General features: G+C 35.7%; 6 protein-coding genes across 6 annotated transcripts; 3 read left to right on the top strand and 3 right to left on the bottom strand.

The window, feature by feature from the left end:
* The first annotated feature begins 75 nt into the window (after window positions 1–75).
* Window positions 76–3,303, top strand: MONOS_11445 (putative metacaspase-like cysteine peptidase). The gene is made up of 2 exons (XM_067863975.1): window positions 76–232; window positions 315–3,303. Exons 1-2 carry the CDS (start codon window positions 94–96, stop codon window positions 3,002–3,004), a joined length of 2,829 nt encoding a protein of 942 aa, XP_067725216.1. The 5' UTR covers window positions 76–93; the 3' UTR covers window positions 3,005–3,303.
* A 4,806-nt stretch (window positions 3,304–8,109) lies between these two features.
* Window positions 8,110–8,389, bottom strand: MONOS_11446 (uncharacterized protein; the record flags this gene model as incomplete). The annotated part of the gene is made up of 2 exons (XM_067863976.1): window positions 8,110–8,260; window positions 8,322–8,389. The coding sequence occupies 2 exons, from the start codon at window positions 8,387–8,389 to the stop codon at window positions 8,110–8,112; spliced, it is 219 nt and encodes a 72-aa protein (XP_067725217.1).
* Window positions 8,390–8,545: 156 nt separating this feature from the next.
* MONOS_11447 (uncharacterized protein) lies at window positions 8,546–10,221 on the top strand. Its single transcript, XM_067863977.1, has 4 exons — window positions 8,546–8,620; window positions 8,765–8,792; window positions 8,860–9,356; window positions 9,430–10,221. The coding sequence occupies exons 1-4, from the start codon at window positions 8,600–8,602 to the stop codon at window positions 9,937–9,939; spliced, it is 1,056 nt and encodes a 351-aa protein (XP_067725218.1). The 5' UTR covers window positions 8,546–8,599; the 3' UTR covers window positions 9,940–10,221.
* A 581-nt stretch (window positions 10,222–10,802) lies between these two features.
* MONOS_11448 (uncharacterized protein) lies at window positions 10,803–12,142 on the bottom strand (the record flags this gene model as incomplete). Its single annotated transcript, XM_067863978.1, has 2 exons — window positions 10,803–11,948; window positions 12,011–12,142. The coding sequence occupies 2 exons, from the start codon at window positions 12,140–12,142 to the stop codon at window positions 10,803–10,805; spliced, it is 1,278 nt and encodes a 425-aa protein (XP_067725219.1).
* A 56-nt stretch (window positions 12,143–12,198) lies between these two features.
* On the bottom strand, window positions 12,199–17,588 carry MONOS_11449 (uncharacterized protein; the record flags this gene model as incomplete). The annotated part of the gene is made up of 5 exons (XM_067863979.1): window positions 12,199–13,808; window positions 13,960–15,990; window positions 16,170–16,511; window positions 16,623–17,317; window positions 17,519–17,588. The coding sequence occupies 5 exons, from the start codon at window positions 17,586–17,588 to the stop codon at window positions 12,402–12,404; spliced, it is 4,545 nt and encodes a 1,514-aa protein (XP_067725220.1). The 3' UTR covers window positions 12,199–12,401.
* A 36-nt stretch (window positions 17,589–17,624) lies between these two features.
* On the top strand, window positions 17,625–18,908 carry MONOS_11450 (putative ribosomal protein S3Ae). The gene is made up of 4 exons (XM_067863981.1): window positions 17,625–17,637; window positions 17,749–17,818; window positions 17,877–17,980; window positions 18,094–18,908. The coding sequence occupies exons 2-4, from the start codon at window positions 17,757–17,759 to the stop codon at window positions 18,726–18,728; spliced, it is 801 nt and encodes a 266-aa protein (XP_067725221.1). The 5' UTR covers window positions 17,625–17,637; window positions 17,749–17,756; the 3' UTR covers window positions 18,729–18,908.
* The last annotated feature ends 125 nt before the right edge of the window (window positions 18,909–19,033 follow it).

Here is a 19,033-nt window from a genome sequence, read left to right on the forward strand (position 1 = left end):
TAAATGAATCTCCGTGGATTATTATTTGTCAACAATATATATTCAAATGAAGGGACCAATTGTTTCAAAAATAAATTTTTTTCATTTCACATTATGTTAAACCACGTTGAAATAACGTTAGTCAAAGGTGAAAATCTTGTTTCAAGTGCAGAGGCAAGAGAATTTGATCCATTTTGCATTCTGTGCCTTGGAAAGCAAAGATATATTAGTACAATAAAACATGGAGTAAATCGTGTGCTATGTTATTTTTTCTTTGCTGCACGCAATTAAAATTTCCTGCTTTTTCATATTCTCTTTCTAAATCGTTCTTTCAGCAAAATGGAACGAAAGTTTCATTTTTGACAAAAACGAATTATCTGCACCTCTTAAAATATTTTTAATGAAAAAGAATCGTGATGAACCAACAGAAAACATATTTATTGATGTTGCCGAGATTGATTTAGAACAGTTATTGACTTCAATGCCATTGGCTGAAACAATTACCTTGAAAACTGGAACAATATCTATTTCTTTAAGTGAACCGAAAATGAATCCGGATCATGCTCGTTCATCTCCTGTAGCCATAGACGCATCTATGGCACGTCAAACATTAGACCTTTATCGAAAGAGTGATCAAAGCAACATTCAAACGTTATTTATGAATAATGAAAAAATTGGTCCAAGAAGGCGTAGAAATGGAATGAAGCATAAAATGCAAAAGAGCTCCGAGGCAAATGATATTCGTGCGTCTGGACAGCATCATTTTCTTGATTATATTCATCGACTCGATCGCAAAGGAGAAAAAATAGGAGGCAAAGTGTATGGAAATTATGACAATACCTTTTCTGATCTGAATGAAGAAGAAACGTATGTTCCTCCAACTTCTCTTCCCGAAGAGCATGAAGAAGCAGACGAAGAGCTTGCAGAGAAAGAGAAAAGATGGGCGCGCATTGCTACTTTTCTGAGCAAGCCCTTTGATTACCGCAGCAAATACATAGCAGAGCTGCAGCAGCTGGACGCGATGGGTGCAATCAACCTGGACAGAATCCGACGAGAGCAGATTCCCCCAATCACCATCAAATACTGTGCAGCGCTGTTTTTTGTTCCGAGAGAAGGCGAGGTAGAGGAAATCAGCGGAGGGCTAGTGAGGGATGTGGTTGCACTTGCTGAGCTGTTTGTGGAAAGGGGATATCGAGTTGTGTACTTCTGCGATGCAACGCCGAAGGAGTATATGAAATGGATGGATTGGCTGATGGCGACGGTGGAAGATGAGATCTTCTGCTATTTCGGAGGGTATGGCGCTCAAGTTGATGTGAATGCATTCAGAAATAAAAGGATGTCGAGAAAGGATATCAGAGAAGATAGCAGAAAGATGACACAGATAATGCTGTTTTCAAATGAGGAGCAGAGGAAGAGACTAAGGAACAGACAAGGTGATGGAGAAGAAGATGGTGAAAGGATGGCTGGTGAGGAAAGGCAATCATTTGGAGTAAACATTCAGAATGAAGCGCTCGATGATCAAGAAATTTATCAGTTGATTGTACGAAAGGAATATCCTGAAACTCGTCTTGTTCTGTTCAAAGACATCAGAATGAACGATGAAATATTTGGGCCTTCGTCATTTTCACATTCGCCTTCTGCTTCAACTTCATCATCATCCTCTTCCTCTTCCTCTCGTTTTGATCAACATCTTGTTCTTCCCCCTCCAAGTGTTGTATCTGTCTCTTCACTTCACTCTGCATTTTCTGTTTCCTCTTCTGAATCTTCTGAAGACACTTCCATTTCGCCTTCTTCTGCCTTTGTGAATCTGTTAAAAGAAAACCCTTCTGCTTCATTCAGCGACTTAGCACAGAATGGAATGCGTTTGAAAACCGATTATGAAGAAGACATCGAAGATGAGTCGGTTGAAGATAATGCTAACACTCATCCTTCTTTCCAAATTGCCTGTTTCGATGAAGAGCTGAGCAACGACCAGATCATTGTGACGCTTGTGGCTGAGGAGACAGAGATACAATTGAATGAAATCGACGAAGAGCTGCTGGGTGTGCCTCCTGAAGAGATCACGTCCATCCCTGAAGAAGACGAGCCGTCTGCGATTGAGCAGGAGATGGCGACGGTGCGGTGGGCGCAGTTCTGTGCAGAGCTGGCGAAACCTGCTCCGTACACGAGCAAGTACAAAGAGTATCTGCAGAAGCTGGATGCGATGGGTGCGCTGAACTTGGAGCGTATAACCAGAGATCAGATTCCGCCAAACATTTACATCGACCACTGTGCAGCTCTGTTCATCAACCCGTATGAAGACCTACCACACACGCTTGATGCAGGTCCCTTGGGCGATGCACTGCTTTTGGCGGAGCTGTTTCTGGCACGTGGGTATTATGTGGTGTACTTCTGCGATGCGACACCGCACGAGTACTACAGATGGATGGACTGGCTGCTGGACAATGTGGAGACGGAGTTTGTGTCTTTCTTCTCAGGGCATGGCACGCAGATACCAGACACGACGGGGAAGGAGGCAGACGGGCTGAGCGAGGTGCTGGTGTTTTATGACTCGACGAGGAAGAAGAAAGCAGCAGGGGCAGATGTGCCGAAGATCGAGCCAATTCAGGGCATCACGAACGAGACAGTTGATGACGACTGCATGTTCAGTTTGATTACAAGCAAAGAATATCCGCAGACGCGTGTGGTGCTGCTGACGGACTGCTGCCACTCAGGGACGATGTTCAACTTCGATCAGGAGATCCCGCCAGACGCACACGGACTCACTCCTCCGATGAATGTGGTGTGTGTCGGCTCTGCGGAAGACAGCCAGACTGCAAAGCAGACTGTGTTCAAGGGAACAGAGTCGGGTGTGTTCACATACAACTTCACGCAGCTGCTGAAGGAGAAGCCGCACACCACATTTTTGGAGCTGAAGGAGCACATGGACAAGAAGATCAAGAAGTATCAGTCGATACAATTAACTGGGTCAACATCTGAGTTGTATTCTCATCCAATTATTGTTGATAATGATGATGCTGAATAAAGAATATGAGCAAAACTGTTATAATTAATAGTAAAATTTATCTGAATGAAACATTGGCGCTTGTTAGTCTTCTGTATAATAATCATATCTGTAAAAGCATCTGAATATTATATTAACCATTGGGCTGAATGATGAAAAGTTTTATCGAATAAATGTTGAAACGACTATGTCATGATTTTCATTATTTTAGAAAAGAAATCTAAAAAAAATGACTTTTTAAAGTGTATAATTTTTTGTTTTAATAACAATAACTTTTTAAGTTTTTATAATTTTTACAAAGAATGATTTTCCTAAATAACTTCAATTTTTTGTTGAAATATCATACTTTAAGTAATTAAATTTTCATATAAATGATAAGAATTCTGCAAATGGATACTTCACCGGTTCATCAGAATTCACTTTATTTTATGATAAAAGTATTTATCATAGTTTAATACTTATTTGTCCAAAATATCCGACCGAGGAAATCATTCTTTGTTAAGATTAATATTTTTCAAAAAAAAAAAAAAAAAAAAAAAAAAAAAAAAAAAAAAAAAATAGTTGAAAACGTTATGAAATATTATTTTGAAGGACTATATTCAGTCGAACTTTTACTGTTTCCTGCTCCAAACGGATCAAAATCATCATCTTCTTCAATTTCACGAAAAGTATCATCGGCATCTGAAATTTCTTCTTCATCCATTTCTTAAAGAATTTCATTTTCCTCTTCAATCAATTCATCAGGTTCACAATGGATCAATTCTTTCATCACATCTTCAAACTGAAGCTTCAACGAACTTTCAACCAAAAACATTGCAATCTGATCTGCAAGATATTATATTTTCAAACCGGACTGATGAACACATGACCATGAATGCTTCCATAACCCTTCAATTGTGCTTGTGCAATCCAAATTCTCTTTATTGAAGAATTCCAGCTTGTGGCAGACTGCTTCATGTTTATAACCAAACGAACTCAAACATTGGAAAGCTTTCAGTTCGTCTGAATAAATCATTATTCGAATTTTGATGTGATTCAGAATTTTTGAGACCAGTGAAAACTTTGGTTCTGTCTGGAATTATCATCATGAATCGGAAATTAATTCATCCGCAATTTAACCTATTGATTCCTCCAAAAAATCCAAATAATCTTTTTTTTCCACATTTTTGTTCCTTTTTTCTTTTTCATAATGCCACTCAATATCGTCAGTGTTCATATCTCCTTCAATCTTTTTCTGACGTTTGTTCCAAATTTTAATGCAGCTGTCCATCATGACGCTTTCCCAATAAGATATTGTTTTTCTATTCACAGACAAAAGCATTGAAACAGTATTTTTTTTTTTTTTTTGATATTTTTTACTAGAGATATAGAAACACAAACAGAGTGACTCAAAAAGGCTATTTCATATTATCAAATACTGTTCCTTCATGAACGGAACTATTGATTTTTCTGCATCTTGGACAAATCCAATATCTGTGTCCTTCTTCCATTCTGCCCGTTTTTTCTATTTTGTGAATTCCTCATGTTGGTGAAATCACATATTTCAGGATAGAAAAATACAAATTCTGCGCTTTCTCTTTGTCATTAAATGAACGATTCATCAATGAATATATTCTATCTTTCAAGATCAAATTTAGTTCAGACATTCAAAAAAAGACAATCATTAACTTCAATTGCAAAAAAATATTTTGGAAAAGAAATTTTCAAAAAAAATTAATCAATAAGTATCCGCACTAATTCAACAACACAGAAAAGCATAATTTTTCATAATCATTTGGGATAAATAATATTGTTTGGTATTTGAATGTTCCGGAATAAACCCTATTTCCAGTATATTATTGTTGAATGGAGGATTTCGATAAACATAAAAAAAAAATTTTTTTTTATCGGAAAAAAGTTGTTAACAAAAAAAAAATTTTTTTTTATGAAAAAGCAGTTTCGATTATTATCAAGTTCGGTAACAATCACAAATAAAATCTTTAATAATGGATTGTGACAAAAACTGAGCTTTTTTATATTGCAGTTAAATTTTCATTTGAATTAAAAATTCATCTTCAAAGAAAAGAAAACTTTGAAGATTCTTTACACAGAAAAATGATGTGATTTCATAAATAATCACTTGCATGCTGATTAAAGTTAGAGAAAAAAAATTTTAGCTGCAAATCTTGAGAAATTCAAAAGACTTTTTTGAAGAATTTCAGAACTTCAATTAACATGAAAAAACATGCTTTCTATCATTTGTAAAGTCCGAACAAAATTAAATATAAAAATTAATCAACAATTTTCTTTCATAAATATTTGTTTCGTGATGTTTTTGAAAAGAAGTTTTAAAAATTGATTTTGAATATCAAAAAACATTTGTTTCAAACAATCAATTTCCAAAAATACCCATAGAAAAATATGATTATTATACAAGATATTAATCAAATAAACAACGGTTTGCGTTGATATTTGCTCAGAAGCAAATAATTCTTAAAATAAGTTATTTTTGATTTATTATTCAAAGCTTTTGAAAAAATTTCAGAGAAGTCATGAAGGAATTAAAGGAAATTCGCGAAGCTCTGATTCAGATACTTTTAAATCTTCTACAATTAAATTGTGTCTTCCTCACTGACCATTCCTTATTTCTTCTTCCTTTTCTTCCTCGATTTTCCTCATTTTTCATCTTTTTCTTTTGGCATCGCATTCTATTGCTTCAACGACTCCAAGGATCTCACATTCTCTGTGTTATCTGCTCTCCTCTGTTTCTTCTCCTTCCTTTTCTTTGTCAACTCAGTTGAGATTCCTGACAGAGCTCCTTCTGGCTTTTCAGTCGAGAAAGAAGCTAGCCAGCTTGCAGTGTACCCACTCCTCTTCAGAAGAGCGCTTCTTTTCTTTCTCTTTCAGTGTTTCTTGCCTTTCACAAGAGCTGAGTCAGCTATGGTGCTATCATTAGTAGCAGGGTGTCTTATCGGCTGCATTGATTGTTTCGCCTTAATCAACGCCTTCTTCTGTTTTCTTTAAATAATGTAATACAAACCAAATCAATTGTTTCGTCACTGTATCTGTTGAAAAGGTTGATTGTTCGTGCTTTTTTGTGGGAAAGGATGTCTTTCTCCAGCTCTTCGGTATCCACGCCTAAAACAAATAATCACCCTTTCCCCTCGACTTCATCAAGCCTTCATTCACCACAAACACCTCTAGTCAAGGCTCCAAATCCTCCCGTTCCAGCTTTTTCTTCGATCCAGATCTCCTTACTTCATCATCATCATCATCTTTTTTCACTTATTCTTTGCTTTTCCTTGATTTTGTTGTGGCAGACTCCAACATCTTCAAACGAATCATGTGCTTTTCTTGTACATTCCACGATTTAAAACACTAGTGCAATTTTTCGTACCAATAAACTTTTTATTCCAGTTACTGACAGCTGTCGCTCGCTTTCAGTTAAGTTCCTGCCACACATCACGCCCTTCTCTCTTCCCTCCTTCTTCTCGCATTTCTCACTTTCCAACTGTTCCTTCCCCTCTTTTTCTCTCTTTCAGCTTTTTCAATTGCTTTGCCAGCACAAAATGCCTCAAATGCACCGCTCACTGCTTTTAAAACTATTTCTGTGTTGCCACTCCAGATGCTTCTTCTCCTCTTCCTCCAAACTCGCCATCACCGACAATCCACTGAATGAACATCTCATTGTTGAGCAACCTCCGCATTCCTGCAGACAGTTTAAAATTGAATTGTTAAAAGAAAATGGAAAAAAATAATTCTTATTAGAAAAAAATAAGACAAAGGAAAAAAACCTTAAATAAGGCAATGTCCTTTTCGCTGTTCCAATTCAATATTTTCCTCCTTTTTCTTCTTTTGCCAAATATTCGTCTGATAGAAATATTTTGAAAAAACACTTCTGCAATCAAAACTCATGAGCGTTGATTGATAAATCAAACAAGTTCAAAGGTTCTTCTTCTCTTGCCTAAGCTTTGCCATTAATCGAAGCATATCCCAGAATTGAAAACATGCTCCGTGACTGTATTTCTCCGTTCCAAATATTTGAAATTGGATCTTCAAAAAAATACTTTTTGATTATCAACCCATCTGCCAGCCCTTTCTTTCTGTCCAATCCTTCCTTCTTCCCTCTTCCCCTGCCAGAACAGTCGAAACAAAAAAACAAGTACAGCATTTCCATTTAACTGCCCTCCAAAAAGGCGAGTATAAATTCAACCATTTCATGATGCAAATGAAGTCTGTTGCCTTTCTCATCCCCATCCTCATACTCACACTCATATTCAGATTCAGAGAGAATCTCCTTTGTTCTTCTCATTCCGCTGTTTCTGCTCAATTCTCTGCCTCTCAATCACCGAGCAGCAAGGCGTGTGCCTCAAGTGAAAAGATAAGATAAACAAAAAATTCATCCGCATCTTTCCAAGCATCGCAAAAAGAGCAGGAGATAAAAGATACCAAAAAATAAAAAATAATCAATTGTTGATAGAATATCAAGAACAACAAACTTTGAATTTCCTGTCTTGCCTCAGACTTCAACATTTGGGAAACAGCTGATCCCAACTCTGGCTGTGCTGCTGCGAGAAGGCAAAAAATATATCAATAGAAGAAGAAGAAGATGAATGCGATTGCAAAGCATTCTCCAGGTCCTGATGAAGTTGAAGCAGATCAAAACAAAATGACAACGCCCCTGCTCCTTCCTGTTCAATATGCCCCTAATACAAATGATGAGAAAACAGCATTGCCTTTTGTTTCGCCATGCAATTCTATCTAAAAATTCAGTCAGACAAATGACTGAGCCAGAACCCAAAGACATCCTTCATATTCTGTGTTGAGGAAAAATGAGTTGTCTTCTTCGATGGTCAATAAAAACTTCATAAAGCATCAGCCTTTTCTTCGAATTGCAGAAAAGAAGTAGATGATATTTTATGTTGTAATATCGAGCTCCATTCTGATTGTTTTGCAATATTTCCATTGAATTGTTGCCTTTTTTGTGATAAATATCCTTCCCTCGATATTGCCAGCCACTTTCCTTGCCAAAAAAGCTTCTCCTTTGCCGTATGCTCCCGAATTCTATATAATTTTGTGTAGATTTTGTTCTTCACAGAATTCCATCCATAAATCTTCATTTTTTTATATGACAGCTGAATATGTTTTCACTCTTGCAACAAAAAAAAATTATGAAAATCATGTGTCTTGCGTAACTTCATTTGTTTCCCAATGGCTATATAATAATCAGCTCCATTCTCATTGTGTTGCTTTCCAAAGCGGAGATTGGTCATTTCAACAATAATTCGTATTCCCAGGCTTTGAAAAGGATACAGATGGAAATATCTTCACAATATATAGAACAATATAAATTACATACATTATGTCTTTTTGTGTTGTTGATGAAATTGTTGCATTCCCCTTGGCCATCCAATCTCCAATAATCATCAGACAGGATTCCAAAAATATTGCATCTCCACCATTGTCTGTTATCTCCACATGAAATAAAATTTCTAGTTCTACAGGTAATGTTCACTCACGGATTTCTCATTCTGTGAATGGAATATTCCAGTTTAAAGAAAATGATTCGATCATTGCAACCATAACAACAAACAGAAAAGATTAAGAATTTTTTTTCTTAGAAATTACAAGTCGAAAATGTCTACGCTTGATGGAACGGTTTGAATGCATATTTTTCTATGATCTTTATGAGTTTTTTATTTTTCATCTATGCCTTCTATCCAAATATATGCTTATTCGATAATAATGGCAAAATGGTGTTGCGTTCATGTTCAATTTTTTGATAAAAAAATATGTGCGCAGGAGACGAAAAACATAAAAAAGTTCACAGGTATGTATTCGTTGTTATATTTGAATTCTCATTTATTTCTATTATTTATTTCTATTTTTTATTAAAGAATTGTTTTGCGGACTGGAGCATTGCACGAAAATTGATCAAAAACAAAAAATCATTGAAATAAACGAAATAATTGATGAAATGAATGTGGAAGAATTTGATTCTGTTTTTACAGGAGAATTATTCAACATAATGCACAAAATAATTGAAGAAAAGAAAATTTCAATTGAAAATGCACTTGTACTATTAAAGCATGTGGGATATTGCAAAGTTTTAAAAAATATATGGAGCTTATTCTTTGAAGAATCTTCATTAAACGAAAGATTGGAGGAATTGATTATTGAAGAAGAAAAGAAGAAAGAAGAAAAAAGAAACGAAAAGCTACTGATTGATCTTTGCGAATGCTATATTTCACTTAATTATCTCCTCTTGCCTGAAATTGTTTCAATTTGTGTTCCCTGTCTTCTGAAAGTTGCAATGAGGAAAGAGGAAAACGAGGAGATTCAGAAAGAAGTGGAAATGGCTTTATTGGCATTAAGTTGCATTGATGAATTTGAGGTTTGAACTATAATGTTTCCTTTTTGATATTTTCCTTTTTGATATTATTGTAATTTTTCTTATTCCTTATAAGTTTTACGGGCAAGAACTGCATTTGAACGAAATCAAAGAAATCATCAAATATCATCAAGAGCATCGCAACCTCACTCATCTTTCCTATCTGTCTGCTTGGAGGCTTTTGGTTAACCGACTTTGGGTTGACAATTGTTTGGAAGAAGTGATTGTGAACGAGCTGCATTTTGGAAGAGAGGCGGCAGGAGAAATCGAAGATCTGTCAAAGTGTGTGGATTGGAGGAGAAAAGAAGAAAATGAAAAGAGAAGAAAAGAATCGAAAGAAGAACTTCTTTTGAAAAAATGGCTTGATGAAGTTGGTATTTGCGCGTCCGAATGCAAATTGTGGAATGAAGGATTTGCTGGGCTTATCGGCATCATTGCTCAGGTGCATCGAGCAGCAAAGGATAATCACAGAGAAATTAGTGAGAAATGCATTTTTATAATTGTATTGTCTGTCGAAAAAAGAGCTGTGAAATTAGATGATTTATTGAAAAGAGGAGCAGTTAATGCTATTTTGGAGGAGATTTAGCGACCAACGTTGAATGATGAAATGGTACGTGAAATCTCGAACATTTTTTATTTGATCTCAATGCAATTGAAGGAAAAAGCGGATGATGAAATGGAAGAAGAGGAACAAAAAGCATTGAAAAGGAAAGTATTTGATAAGGTGGAAGAAGATGGTTGCGAAAATGTCATCATTAGCTTTTGTGGAATGCTTCCTTTTGTATGCATAAATAATTTTGACTTACTGTCGAATATTTGTAGTCATATTTTGTAAATATTTGAAGAAATATATAGCATTTTGTAATTCCATATTTTCAATTTTCTCTTTTTTAATCATAACGCAAAACGGTACAAAAATTAATTTTCATTAATACGTTTAAGAGTGTGTTTTAAATCCCTCTTCATCAAAATAAAGTGAAACAACAACAACAAAAAAAAAAAAAGAAAGAAAGAAAAGAAAAAAAGAAAAAAAGAAAAAAAGAAAAAATGCTGTTTCAAAAAATATCATAAAGGTGAAAAAAGAATATTAATTATTATTATTATTAATATTTTCGAAACTTTGCAAATTCAAATATTTCTTGTGAATTCAAAATAAAAATAAGAAACATATGTCACACTTTGAATCTTCTCTTCTTTTGTTTTAATTTAGAAAACACAAAGCAGCATCAAATAACTAAACATCGATATTTCTTCTCCTTCATTTCAAGAATATTCGAATCGGTTATCATTTCTTCATATTTATTTATTTTTTTCCAAAAATTGCTTCAAAGTCATTCTTTTCCTCCAAGAAGATTCATCAAAATCGTTCGTTAAAAAATTAATTAAGAATAATTAAAATGAAAATTAGTTTTTGCTTCTGAAAATTTTGAAAAAGTGAAGTGTGTCCTTTTATTGACCATGAGGTGTTGAAGTGTCTATAAATGTTTGGTGTAATGGAAGAGGAGTGTTGGAAGTGACGTGAGTTGGCTGAAGTGAAGAAGGCGTGACAATTCTATTTTCATCAATATTATCTCCTTTATCAGAGAAAACGAATTCTTTGTAATCTTTCTCACGTTCGTTGCTAAACTGAACCACTTGTTTATCGTTGAGCTCTTTATTTTCAAAATCAATCGATTTATTTTTATCTTCCACTTGTGAAAATTCCTTTTTTGATGATTGAGATGCTTTTCCAAAACTACGAGAAGAAAGTTGTGATGCAGTTTGTTCCAACAGATGTGACAACTGTTTTATTGTTGTGTCCTGCTTTAATATTGCTTTTCTAAAATTCTCATTTTCTCTTTCTCTTCTTTCGACCTCTTGCTCCTTTTCTTTCCTCTCTTTTTTTAAATCAAATCTTATCTTTTTCATTTCAGTTTGATGTTTTGCTCTTCGTTCTTCTCTCTTTCTTTTTCTTTCTTCAATCATTTTTAATTCTTCTTCTTCCAATTTCTTCTCCATTTCTTTCAATTTGTCATTTTGAATTTTGAACTCTTCTTCTTTCTTTTCAATTTCTTTCGACTTTTTCTCTTCCAATGAAATTTTCTCACTCAGAATTTGAATTTCTTCTTCATCAGCTTTTTGCATCGCCGCAAGTTCTTCATTTATGGCATCACACTCTTCTTGTAGCGCCTGATATTTTTCTTCTCTTTCTTTTTGGAGTTGCTTTTCTTGGATTTTTTGCTCAATTAATTGACTATCAATCGATTCTTGTTGAAGTGAATTTGAATTATCATCTTTTTTATGTTCATCATATCGAACATTAGCTTCCCCCTTTGTATTTGCATTGGAAAGAATAATTTCTTCAGTGCTACATCTTGACATTGGAGTGTTAATAGGCTTCTCTTTAAAATAAAAATTAGTCCTATCCTCAAGAGCCGGACTAACTGTCATTTCTGAAGGTTGAAGAGGGGGAGTAATCGAAGTTTGCGAATATTGAATAAGAGATTCTATTTCATCTGAAGTTCTTGGCTCTTCAGAATCTTCATCAAGAGAGATTCGAGGAGTCTCCAATTGCTTCACAGATTTTTCATCTTGCTCAACAACTTTTTGAATCGACTATATTTCAACGGCAAATAATTTTTAAGAAGTTTATAAAAAAAGCAAATAATTTGTCATACTGATAAGCTTCTGGTCAGAGATCCCATTGATTGATGCGGAGTGAAAAACACAACGATTTTTGAGGAACTCTTTTTCTTTCGTGCAGGAGTTGTATTCACTCTTAAAAGTGAAGGAGTTCCGTTGGACTGCATCTCTGTTATTTTTCGTCAAACAAAATAATGCGTTTAAATTTCTAAAAATGAAATTATTTTGGGAAATGATCAATCAAAAATTGAGAAACGAAACATTCACTTTTTAATAAATACTTAGAACTACACTAAATATAACAGAAATGATTATTAAAAAATGAAATTATTTCTAAAACAAAACGTAATTTCTTTCAAATGAAACAAATTGAAATTAAAAAAATTTAGTTGATTGCTGGTTAAAATTTTTCACAGATATAAAATGCTAAACTGGAAGAGAGGGTGGTGGATAAAGACAACCAGCAACTTTTGATCTTAAATGGAAAGGCGGAGGAGCAAAGCTCTTTCGCTTTGACTCATTCTTTTGATGCATAAGTGAGTAACTGTTAGTGCTTTTTGCTTCTTTTTCCTCATCTTTTGTTGTCAAAGGCTGTTCAATATTCTGAGCAGGTGCTTCTCGAGAAGCTGGGTCTTTGGTCAATTTGGCATTGACAAGATGAGAAGACGGCTGCAGGTGGCGTGAATAAGAAGACGACGAAGCAGTGTGTGAATGCGTTGACTGAACGGAGTATGAATCAGATTGAGGAAGAGCAACTGACAATCGAATTGTCTTTTGCGGAGAAATCTGACTGTCTGCTGAGCCAATTGCTGATCTCGAACGGTTCATCGAAGCTTTGTTTGCATCCACATAGCGTTTCCCATTCGTTCCATATTTCTGTTGCATCTCATTCTTCTGCTCTTTCTCCTCATTTTGTATCGAACTCCGCAAGCTGCTTCGGGCTGTTAGCGATTTTGAGGCAAAAAGAGAAGAATAAAAAGCAGACGGATCAGCCTCTGGCTGTTCAGATGGCAAAGGAACAGCTTCTTCTTCTTCTTCTTCTTCTTCTTCTTGACCTTCTTCCTCTTCAATATATTTGGATTTTGAATGAGAGAAAGAACGAAAACGAGATGGATTTGGAGAAGAAAGAGATGACATTCGCTTTCTTTCAGTTCTTTTTCTGAAGTCAACTGAAGCAGAAGAAGAAGATGATGATGATGACATTTTCGAATTAACATCTGTGCGAAGTCTTCGAGAAGGCGTAAAGGTTGGAGAATGCGAAGACGGAGGAGGCGAAACAGATTTTTGTGGAGATTTCATTCTCCGATCAGATGTTAATGGCTCTTTTGATGCCGTTCGAGCAGATTTGCGCTGCTCAAAACGAATGATAGACGAAGACGACGACGACAACGAAGAAGACGATGATGATGAAATGCCTTCACGTTGAGGTGTTCCAGACACATTTGTCTTGCTTGCTCTGATAAAACGCGATTTCCTGAGTGTTTCTTTTCTTTCCAGTGGCGTTTCAATTCCATTTCTTGAGGTAATTTCAGGTGATGTTGTTGGCCTTCCATTCTTCCTGTTTCTTTCTGTCGAAGTTGCACTTCGAATTCTTCTTCTTCTTCCGTCTTCAGATCGAATTGAACGAGAAGAAGCAGAACTCATCTTCGCTTTCTTGTTTTCATTCATTTCCCTTTCCATCGCTTCCTCTTCTTCTTTTTCTTCTTTTTCTTCTTTTTCTTCTTTTTCTTCGTCTTCCATCAGCTTCAAAAGCGATTTTGGTATCTTTTGAGAGACATTTGATGGAATTGAAGTCTTCTTCTCTGTTTTGCCAGACTCCAACGCTGTTGATAGCTGAAATATTATTTATTCAAAAATAAATAAATTAAAAAAAAATAATTTTGAATTAGAATTCTCTCAAAATCAATCAAAAGAAGAGTGTTTATCACTCACAATATCTCCACAAATATCAAAAAAATAGCATTTCATTCATCTGATTTCATACTCTTTTCTTCAAAACACTCAAATTCGGATTCGAGTTAATCGTCGGCTTGAACGTGCATTCGGACTCTTTCGCTTTTTCCATTGTTTCCAGTTCTCTTTGCCTCCACTCTTCTTTCTGCTGCAGCCAATCCTGATTCTTCGCATAGACATAATCCTTCGAAGGAACAGCAGGCTTTTTCGTGTTTGTTGTTTTTGGCGATTTTTGAGAGAATGATTGAGGTGGATTGGAAAGAGTGACGAATTGATAGCGAGAAGATGAGAGAGGAGAAAGAAGAGAAGAAGAAGTTGTTTGAGAAAGAAGAGCTGACTGCAAAGATTTGGATGTGCCCGAAAAGGAGTGTGAGAGCGAAGACGATGAAGCAGCTAGTTCATCTTTAGCTGCTTCTGATGAGGATTGAATTGGAGAATATGAAAGTGTCTGAGAACGAGAAAGAATGCGATTAGGTGAATGAGTCTCAATTATTTGTGAGCGACGAGAAAGAAGCGAATGATTTGGAGAAGAAGGTGAAAGGGCTGAAGAGACGATTGTGCAAAAATGTCTGTTGCTTCTGCTTCTTCTGCTCTGACGATCAAAATCAGGAGAAGAATGAGAAGAAGAAGAAGAGGAAGAAGAAGAAGAAGAAGAAAGCAAAGGCGAGTCAGAAGGAGAAGGAGTATCAGAAGGAGATGTTCTGATCGGAGAAGATGTGGGCGAAGGAGGTTTGTTTGGAGGAGAAGCTGGTTTTGGCAGAAATGATGGCATGTCTTCATTAGCATCGTCTGGAATATCATTGAATGAATTCTTGGATTTTGTCTTGTTTCTGTCTGAAAGAGAAGAACGACGAGAAGAAGAAGATGATGAAGAGGAAGGTCTGGAAGCTGATGAAACACTCGAACGCTGCTTTGAATGAACATTAGATCGAATCACAGAATGTGAAGAGGGCTGCAAATTTGTGTTGTTTTTCTTCTGTTTTTGAGGTGTTTTCTGAGCTCTTTCATTTCTCTTGTCTTCAATTGGATCTTCGTCATTCCATTTGCCTCTGACCGAGCTGACAACAGACGAAGAACGCGACAATGAGCGAAGAGAAGTTGGAGTTGAAGATTCAAAATCAGAAGGAGAAGGAGAAGGGGAAGAGGAATGAGGAGAATGAGAAGAAAATGAAGAAGAACGAGTAGAACGATAAGAAGAAGAAGAAGATGATGATGATGATGATGAAATGGAAGAACGCAATCTTGGTGCTTCAGAAAAAGATGAGCTTGAATTGCTTCTTTTGTGGCGAGCAGAAGCAGAACGAGACGAACTGAGACGATTTGGCGTTTGTGTGAAAGAAAGAGAAGAAGGTGTCTCTTTTCTTGATGTGGCAGAAGAGAATGAAGAAGAAGAATGAGAACGAGTATTGTGACGTGGAGTGGGTGCTTTGTATTGTGGAATAGTCGAATGTCTGTTTTTCTGAGAAGAAGAAGAAGAAGAAGAAGAAGAAAGTGAAGTGCGTGTGTTAGTTGTTGGAAGAGGTGCTTTGTTTTGCTTTTTGGAAAATGAAGATGGAAATGAAGAAGAAGAAGAAGAAGAAGAAGAAGAAGAAGAAGAAGAAGAAGAAGAAGAAGAAGAAGAAGAAGAAGGGCGATTTATCAATTTTGTGTGTTTTTGTAGAGAATTTCGAGGAGAAGAGGCAGGGGAAGAAGTTGTTTCATCAGAAATAAATGAATTTGAAGAAGGAGAAGAAACATGTGATTGGCGAGAAGACAATGGACTGTTCAAAGAACGAGCAGGAGAAGGGCTGAAAGAGGAGCGTGTGCGAAGTGGAGGCGATGATGGACTGTTTTGATAGGAATTTGAAAGTGAAGGAGAATGAGAAGGAGAAGAGGAAGAGGAACGAAAAGGAGAAGAAGAAGGAGAAGTAATTCGACGTGATTGGCGTGCGGATGAAGGTGATTTCTGAGTTCGTGTAGAAGATATGGGAGAAAAACGAGAGTTTTCCTGAGAGGAAATATCATCAGAAGAGCGACGATATTTGACAAATGACTCGGAGAGGGCATATTGCTGAGTGGCTCTCTGAAAGAAGAAAGAAGAAAGAAAGAAAGAAATAAATAAATAAATAAAGAGAAAGGAAAGAAAATATGCATTTTTTAAAAAAAGGATAGAAAATAATGTTTGTTGAAAGAAATAGGCGAAACAATCCAAGTTAAAAAAAAAAAAAAAAAAAAAAAAGCAGAAATGAAGCATTCACATACAACCCATCTTTCCTCGTCTTCGTCTCCGCTTTCATAATCATATGCATCATCAATTCCTCTTCCTGCTCTGGCTGATTGCACTCTTTCATGTCTAAATCTGCCTCCATACTCAGCTTCTGTATTTCTTTCGCTATCTGATTCGTTTCTCGATGTCCTTTGAGATAATACAAACTGCTCATAAAGACGTTCTCCGGCTGTCTGATGCTTTCCTGTTGGAGAAAACGATCGAATTGTCGATCGGAATTGCCTTTGCCGCTCGTCTTCTTGTTCTTTTCGCTGCCGCTCAATTTCAGCATTTGCTATCTCTTGTGACTTTAACAATCTGTCTTCGACTGGCTCGGCCTTTTTAAATAAAAACAATTATTTGTTCAAGTATAAAATTGTCAGAAAAATTGGTAATGGATACATGCAAATGCCCATAAATTATTAACACTTAAATGACAATAGCCACACCTTTCTATTTTTCAAATAACGATCAGTTTTGGCAGCTAACCGAGGTGTAAATGTGCATTCTTCCTCTTCTTGCTTCAAAAGTTCCTTCTCTCTCGCTTCTAACTTTCTTTTTCCAATTCTTCCATATTCAATCAGATCATCAAAGTTTCTGTCCAAATCCCAGGAGCGAGAATTTATTTGAGGTGTGTATGTCAATTCCTTCAGCTCCTTTTCTTCCATTTCTTCTTGAATTCGTCTCCTCTCTTCTTCCCTTTTTTGGAGAAAAAGAGCCATCCTTTCTTCAAGAGATCCTCTATTATATGCCATCTCTATTGATTTTTTGTTAAATTCTGGTTGCTTCACAGATTCTTCTTCTTCTGCATCTTGTTTCAATCTCTTTCTTTCTAATTCTGCTTGCTTCATTGAGTGAAGTTTATAAAGAATTTCATATGCTGGTTCATCTCGTTTTATTCGTTTTGAGTGGGTATTTATTGCAGGTGAAAACGTTGGCTCTTCATCTGCTTCCTTTGAGTTCTTTGGAGATGAAGCTAATCGATAAAAAGGCGGTGGCGATGTTGAAAGACGGGCTGGAGAATGCGTCTGCGGAGCTCTGTGAGGCCTAATCGGAGATTTTGGTTGAAGTTGCGTTTTTTCAGGAGATAAATTTGAAGATACAGAAATATGAATAAGTTTTACTGATTGCTTGCTTTCGTTGCCTATAAAGTAAAATCAGAGTTTAAAATTATAATGTTGATATAAAATAATGATTTTACGTATTTCTTTTCCGAAAAAATTACGTATAATTATTTCTAAATTAAATTATAAATGAATACAATTTAAATATTTGATATTTCAAATTTGTTGCCTTTCATATTCATTTCAACATACAGCTCTCCATTTAATATTATATAACACACCATTTATCTTTTTATGTGAAATTCCTGGAGAAGATGGCGAAAATGTCACTTTATCACTTTTTAATGGCATTTTATGGTTACCTTTTCAAAAGTAAATTATATACTCAGATCATAATATTGTTTGTTCACTTTTATTGGATATATTTTTATAATTGGCTGTTTAAATTTGTTATTTGTATTGCTAAAATGCGTTTATTTTATTATTTATTTGTTTTTTGTTTTTCTTACAGTCCACAGAATGGCACTTGGCAAGAACAAGAAATTGTCCAAAGGAACAAAGAAGGGAGGAAAAAAGAAGGTGTATGTAAATGTACCTTATTTATTTATTAAGTTTATGCATCATGTAATTATTAAAAAGTGTTGATCCATTTGCACGTAAGGAATGGTACGAAGTGAAAGTTCCAAATTGCTTCACAAACCGTGTTCTGGGAAAGACATTTGTCAACCGTTCCCAGGGAACAAGTGTGCATTAAGTCTTTGCATTACTGGAAGCATTTAGCAATCCATATTTTGTGAAATTTTACTTTTTATGGATATAACTTGTAATTTTTAATTTTCTGTAATCTTTCGAATAGAACTTGCAAAGGATGCTTTGAAAGGTCGCGTTTTTGAAGCATTCCTTGCTGATCTTAACCAGGGTGGTGATGTTGATCAATTCCGCAAAATCCGCTTGAGATGCGAGGATGTTCAAGGAGCCAACTGCTTGACCAACTTCCACGGAATGACAATCACAGCTGACAAATTGCGCTCAATGATCAAGAAGTGGCAAACTCTTATTGAGGCGCATGCAGATGTTAAGACAAGCGACGGATACGTTCTTCGCGTGTTCTGCATCGGCTTCACACGTCACTTGAGAGGATCAGTCAAGAAGACAGCCTACGCTCAAGGCCAAAAAGTTCGCCAAATCAGAAAGAAAATGGTTGAAGTCATCCGCCGTCAATGCCAGGAAAGTGATCTTCGCGGAGTTGTTGTGAAGCTTCAGACAGAATCAATGGGAAAAGAGATTGAAAAAGTTACAAAGACTATTTTCCCGCTCCACAATGTTCTTATCCGCAAAGTAAAAGTTATCAAGGCACCTAAGATGGATGTGTCGAAATTGTTGGAATTCTACTCCGACTCACAATCAGCACAAGCTGCTCAGGCTGCTGCTCTTGAAGCTGCTGCTGTTCCTGAAACAAAGGAACCAGAACAAGAACAGGTTGCTGCTTAAATGTTTTGATAACTTTAAATTAGTTAAAAATGGAAATTTGTATTGAAAGCATCTTTACAATAGTCAATAATTCATGTTTGTATTTTGCACTTCATAACTACATTTTCAAAAGCCTCTGTGGATGACAAACGAAAGATGAATTTTCAAATAATTTAATTATTTTTTTTTTAAAAAAAAAAATAATAATTATTATTATTATAACAATTTAATTTTTCGGGTTTTCTGTTGTTGTCTTACAAAAAATTTGAGCTTTTTATTTTTTGAGCAGCCCATACCATCTTTCATATTAATAATATCAATTTTAT

This window comes from Monocercomonoides exilis, assembly GCF_001643675.1.
Source record: "Monocercomonoides exilis strain PA203 chromosome Unknown scaffold30-1206723, whole genome shotgun sequence".
NCBI lineage: Eukaryota > Preaxostyla > Oxymonadida > Polymastigidae > Monocercomonoides > Monocercomonoides exilis.

What these genes read in the sequence shown, in the direction of transcription:
- MONOS_11450 (XM_067863981.1), top strand. Translation starts at nt 17,757, where the DNA reads ATGGCACTTGGCAAGAACAAGAAATTGTCCAAAGGAACAAAGAAGGGA. An exon ending in AAGGGAGGAAAAAAGAAGGT is followed by an intron (nt 17,819 to 17,876) that starts GTATGTAAATGT and finishes ATTATTAAAAAG; the next exon opens with TGTTGATCCATTTGCACGTA. An exon ending in CAACCGTTCCCAGGGAACAA is followed by an intron (nt 17,981 to 18,093) that starts GTGTGCATTAAG and finishes TCTTTCGAATAG; the next exon opens with AACTTGCAAAGGATGCTTTG.
- MONOS_11445 (XM_067863975.1), top strand. Translation starts at nt 94, where the DNA reads ATGTTAAACCACGTTGAAATAACGTTAGTCAAAGGTGAAAATCTTGTT. An exon ending in AATAAAACATGGAGTAAATC is followed by an intron (nt 233 to 314) that starts GTGTGCTATGTT and finishes TCGTTCTTTCAG; the next exon opens with CAAAATGGAACGAAAGTTTC.
- MONOS_11447 (XM_067863977.1), top strand. Translation starts at nt 8,600, where the DNA reads ATGTCTACGCTTGATGGAACG. An exon ending in TGTCTACGCTTGATGGAACG is followed by an intron (nt 8,621 to 8,764) that starts GTTTGAATGCAT and finishes ATATGTGCGCAG; the next exon opens with GAGACGAAAAACATAAAAAA. An exon ending in AAACATAAAAAAGTTCACAG is followed by an intron (nt 8,793 to 8,859) that starts GTATGTATTCGT and finishes TTTTTATTAAAG; the next exon opens with AATTGTTTTGCGGACTGGAG.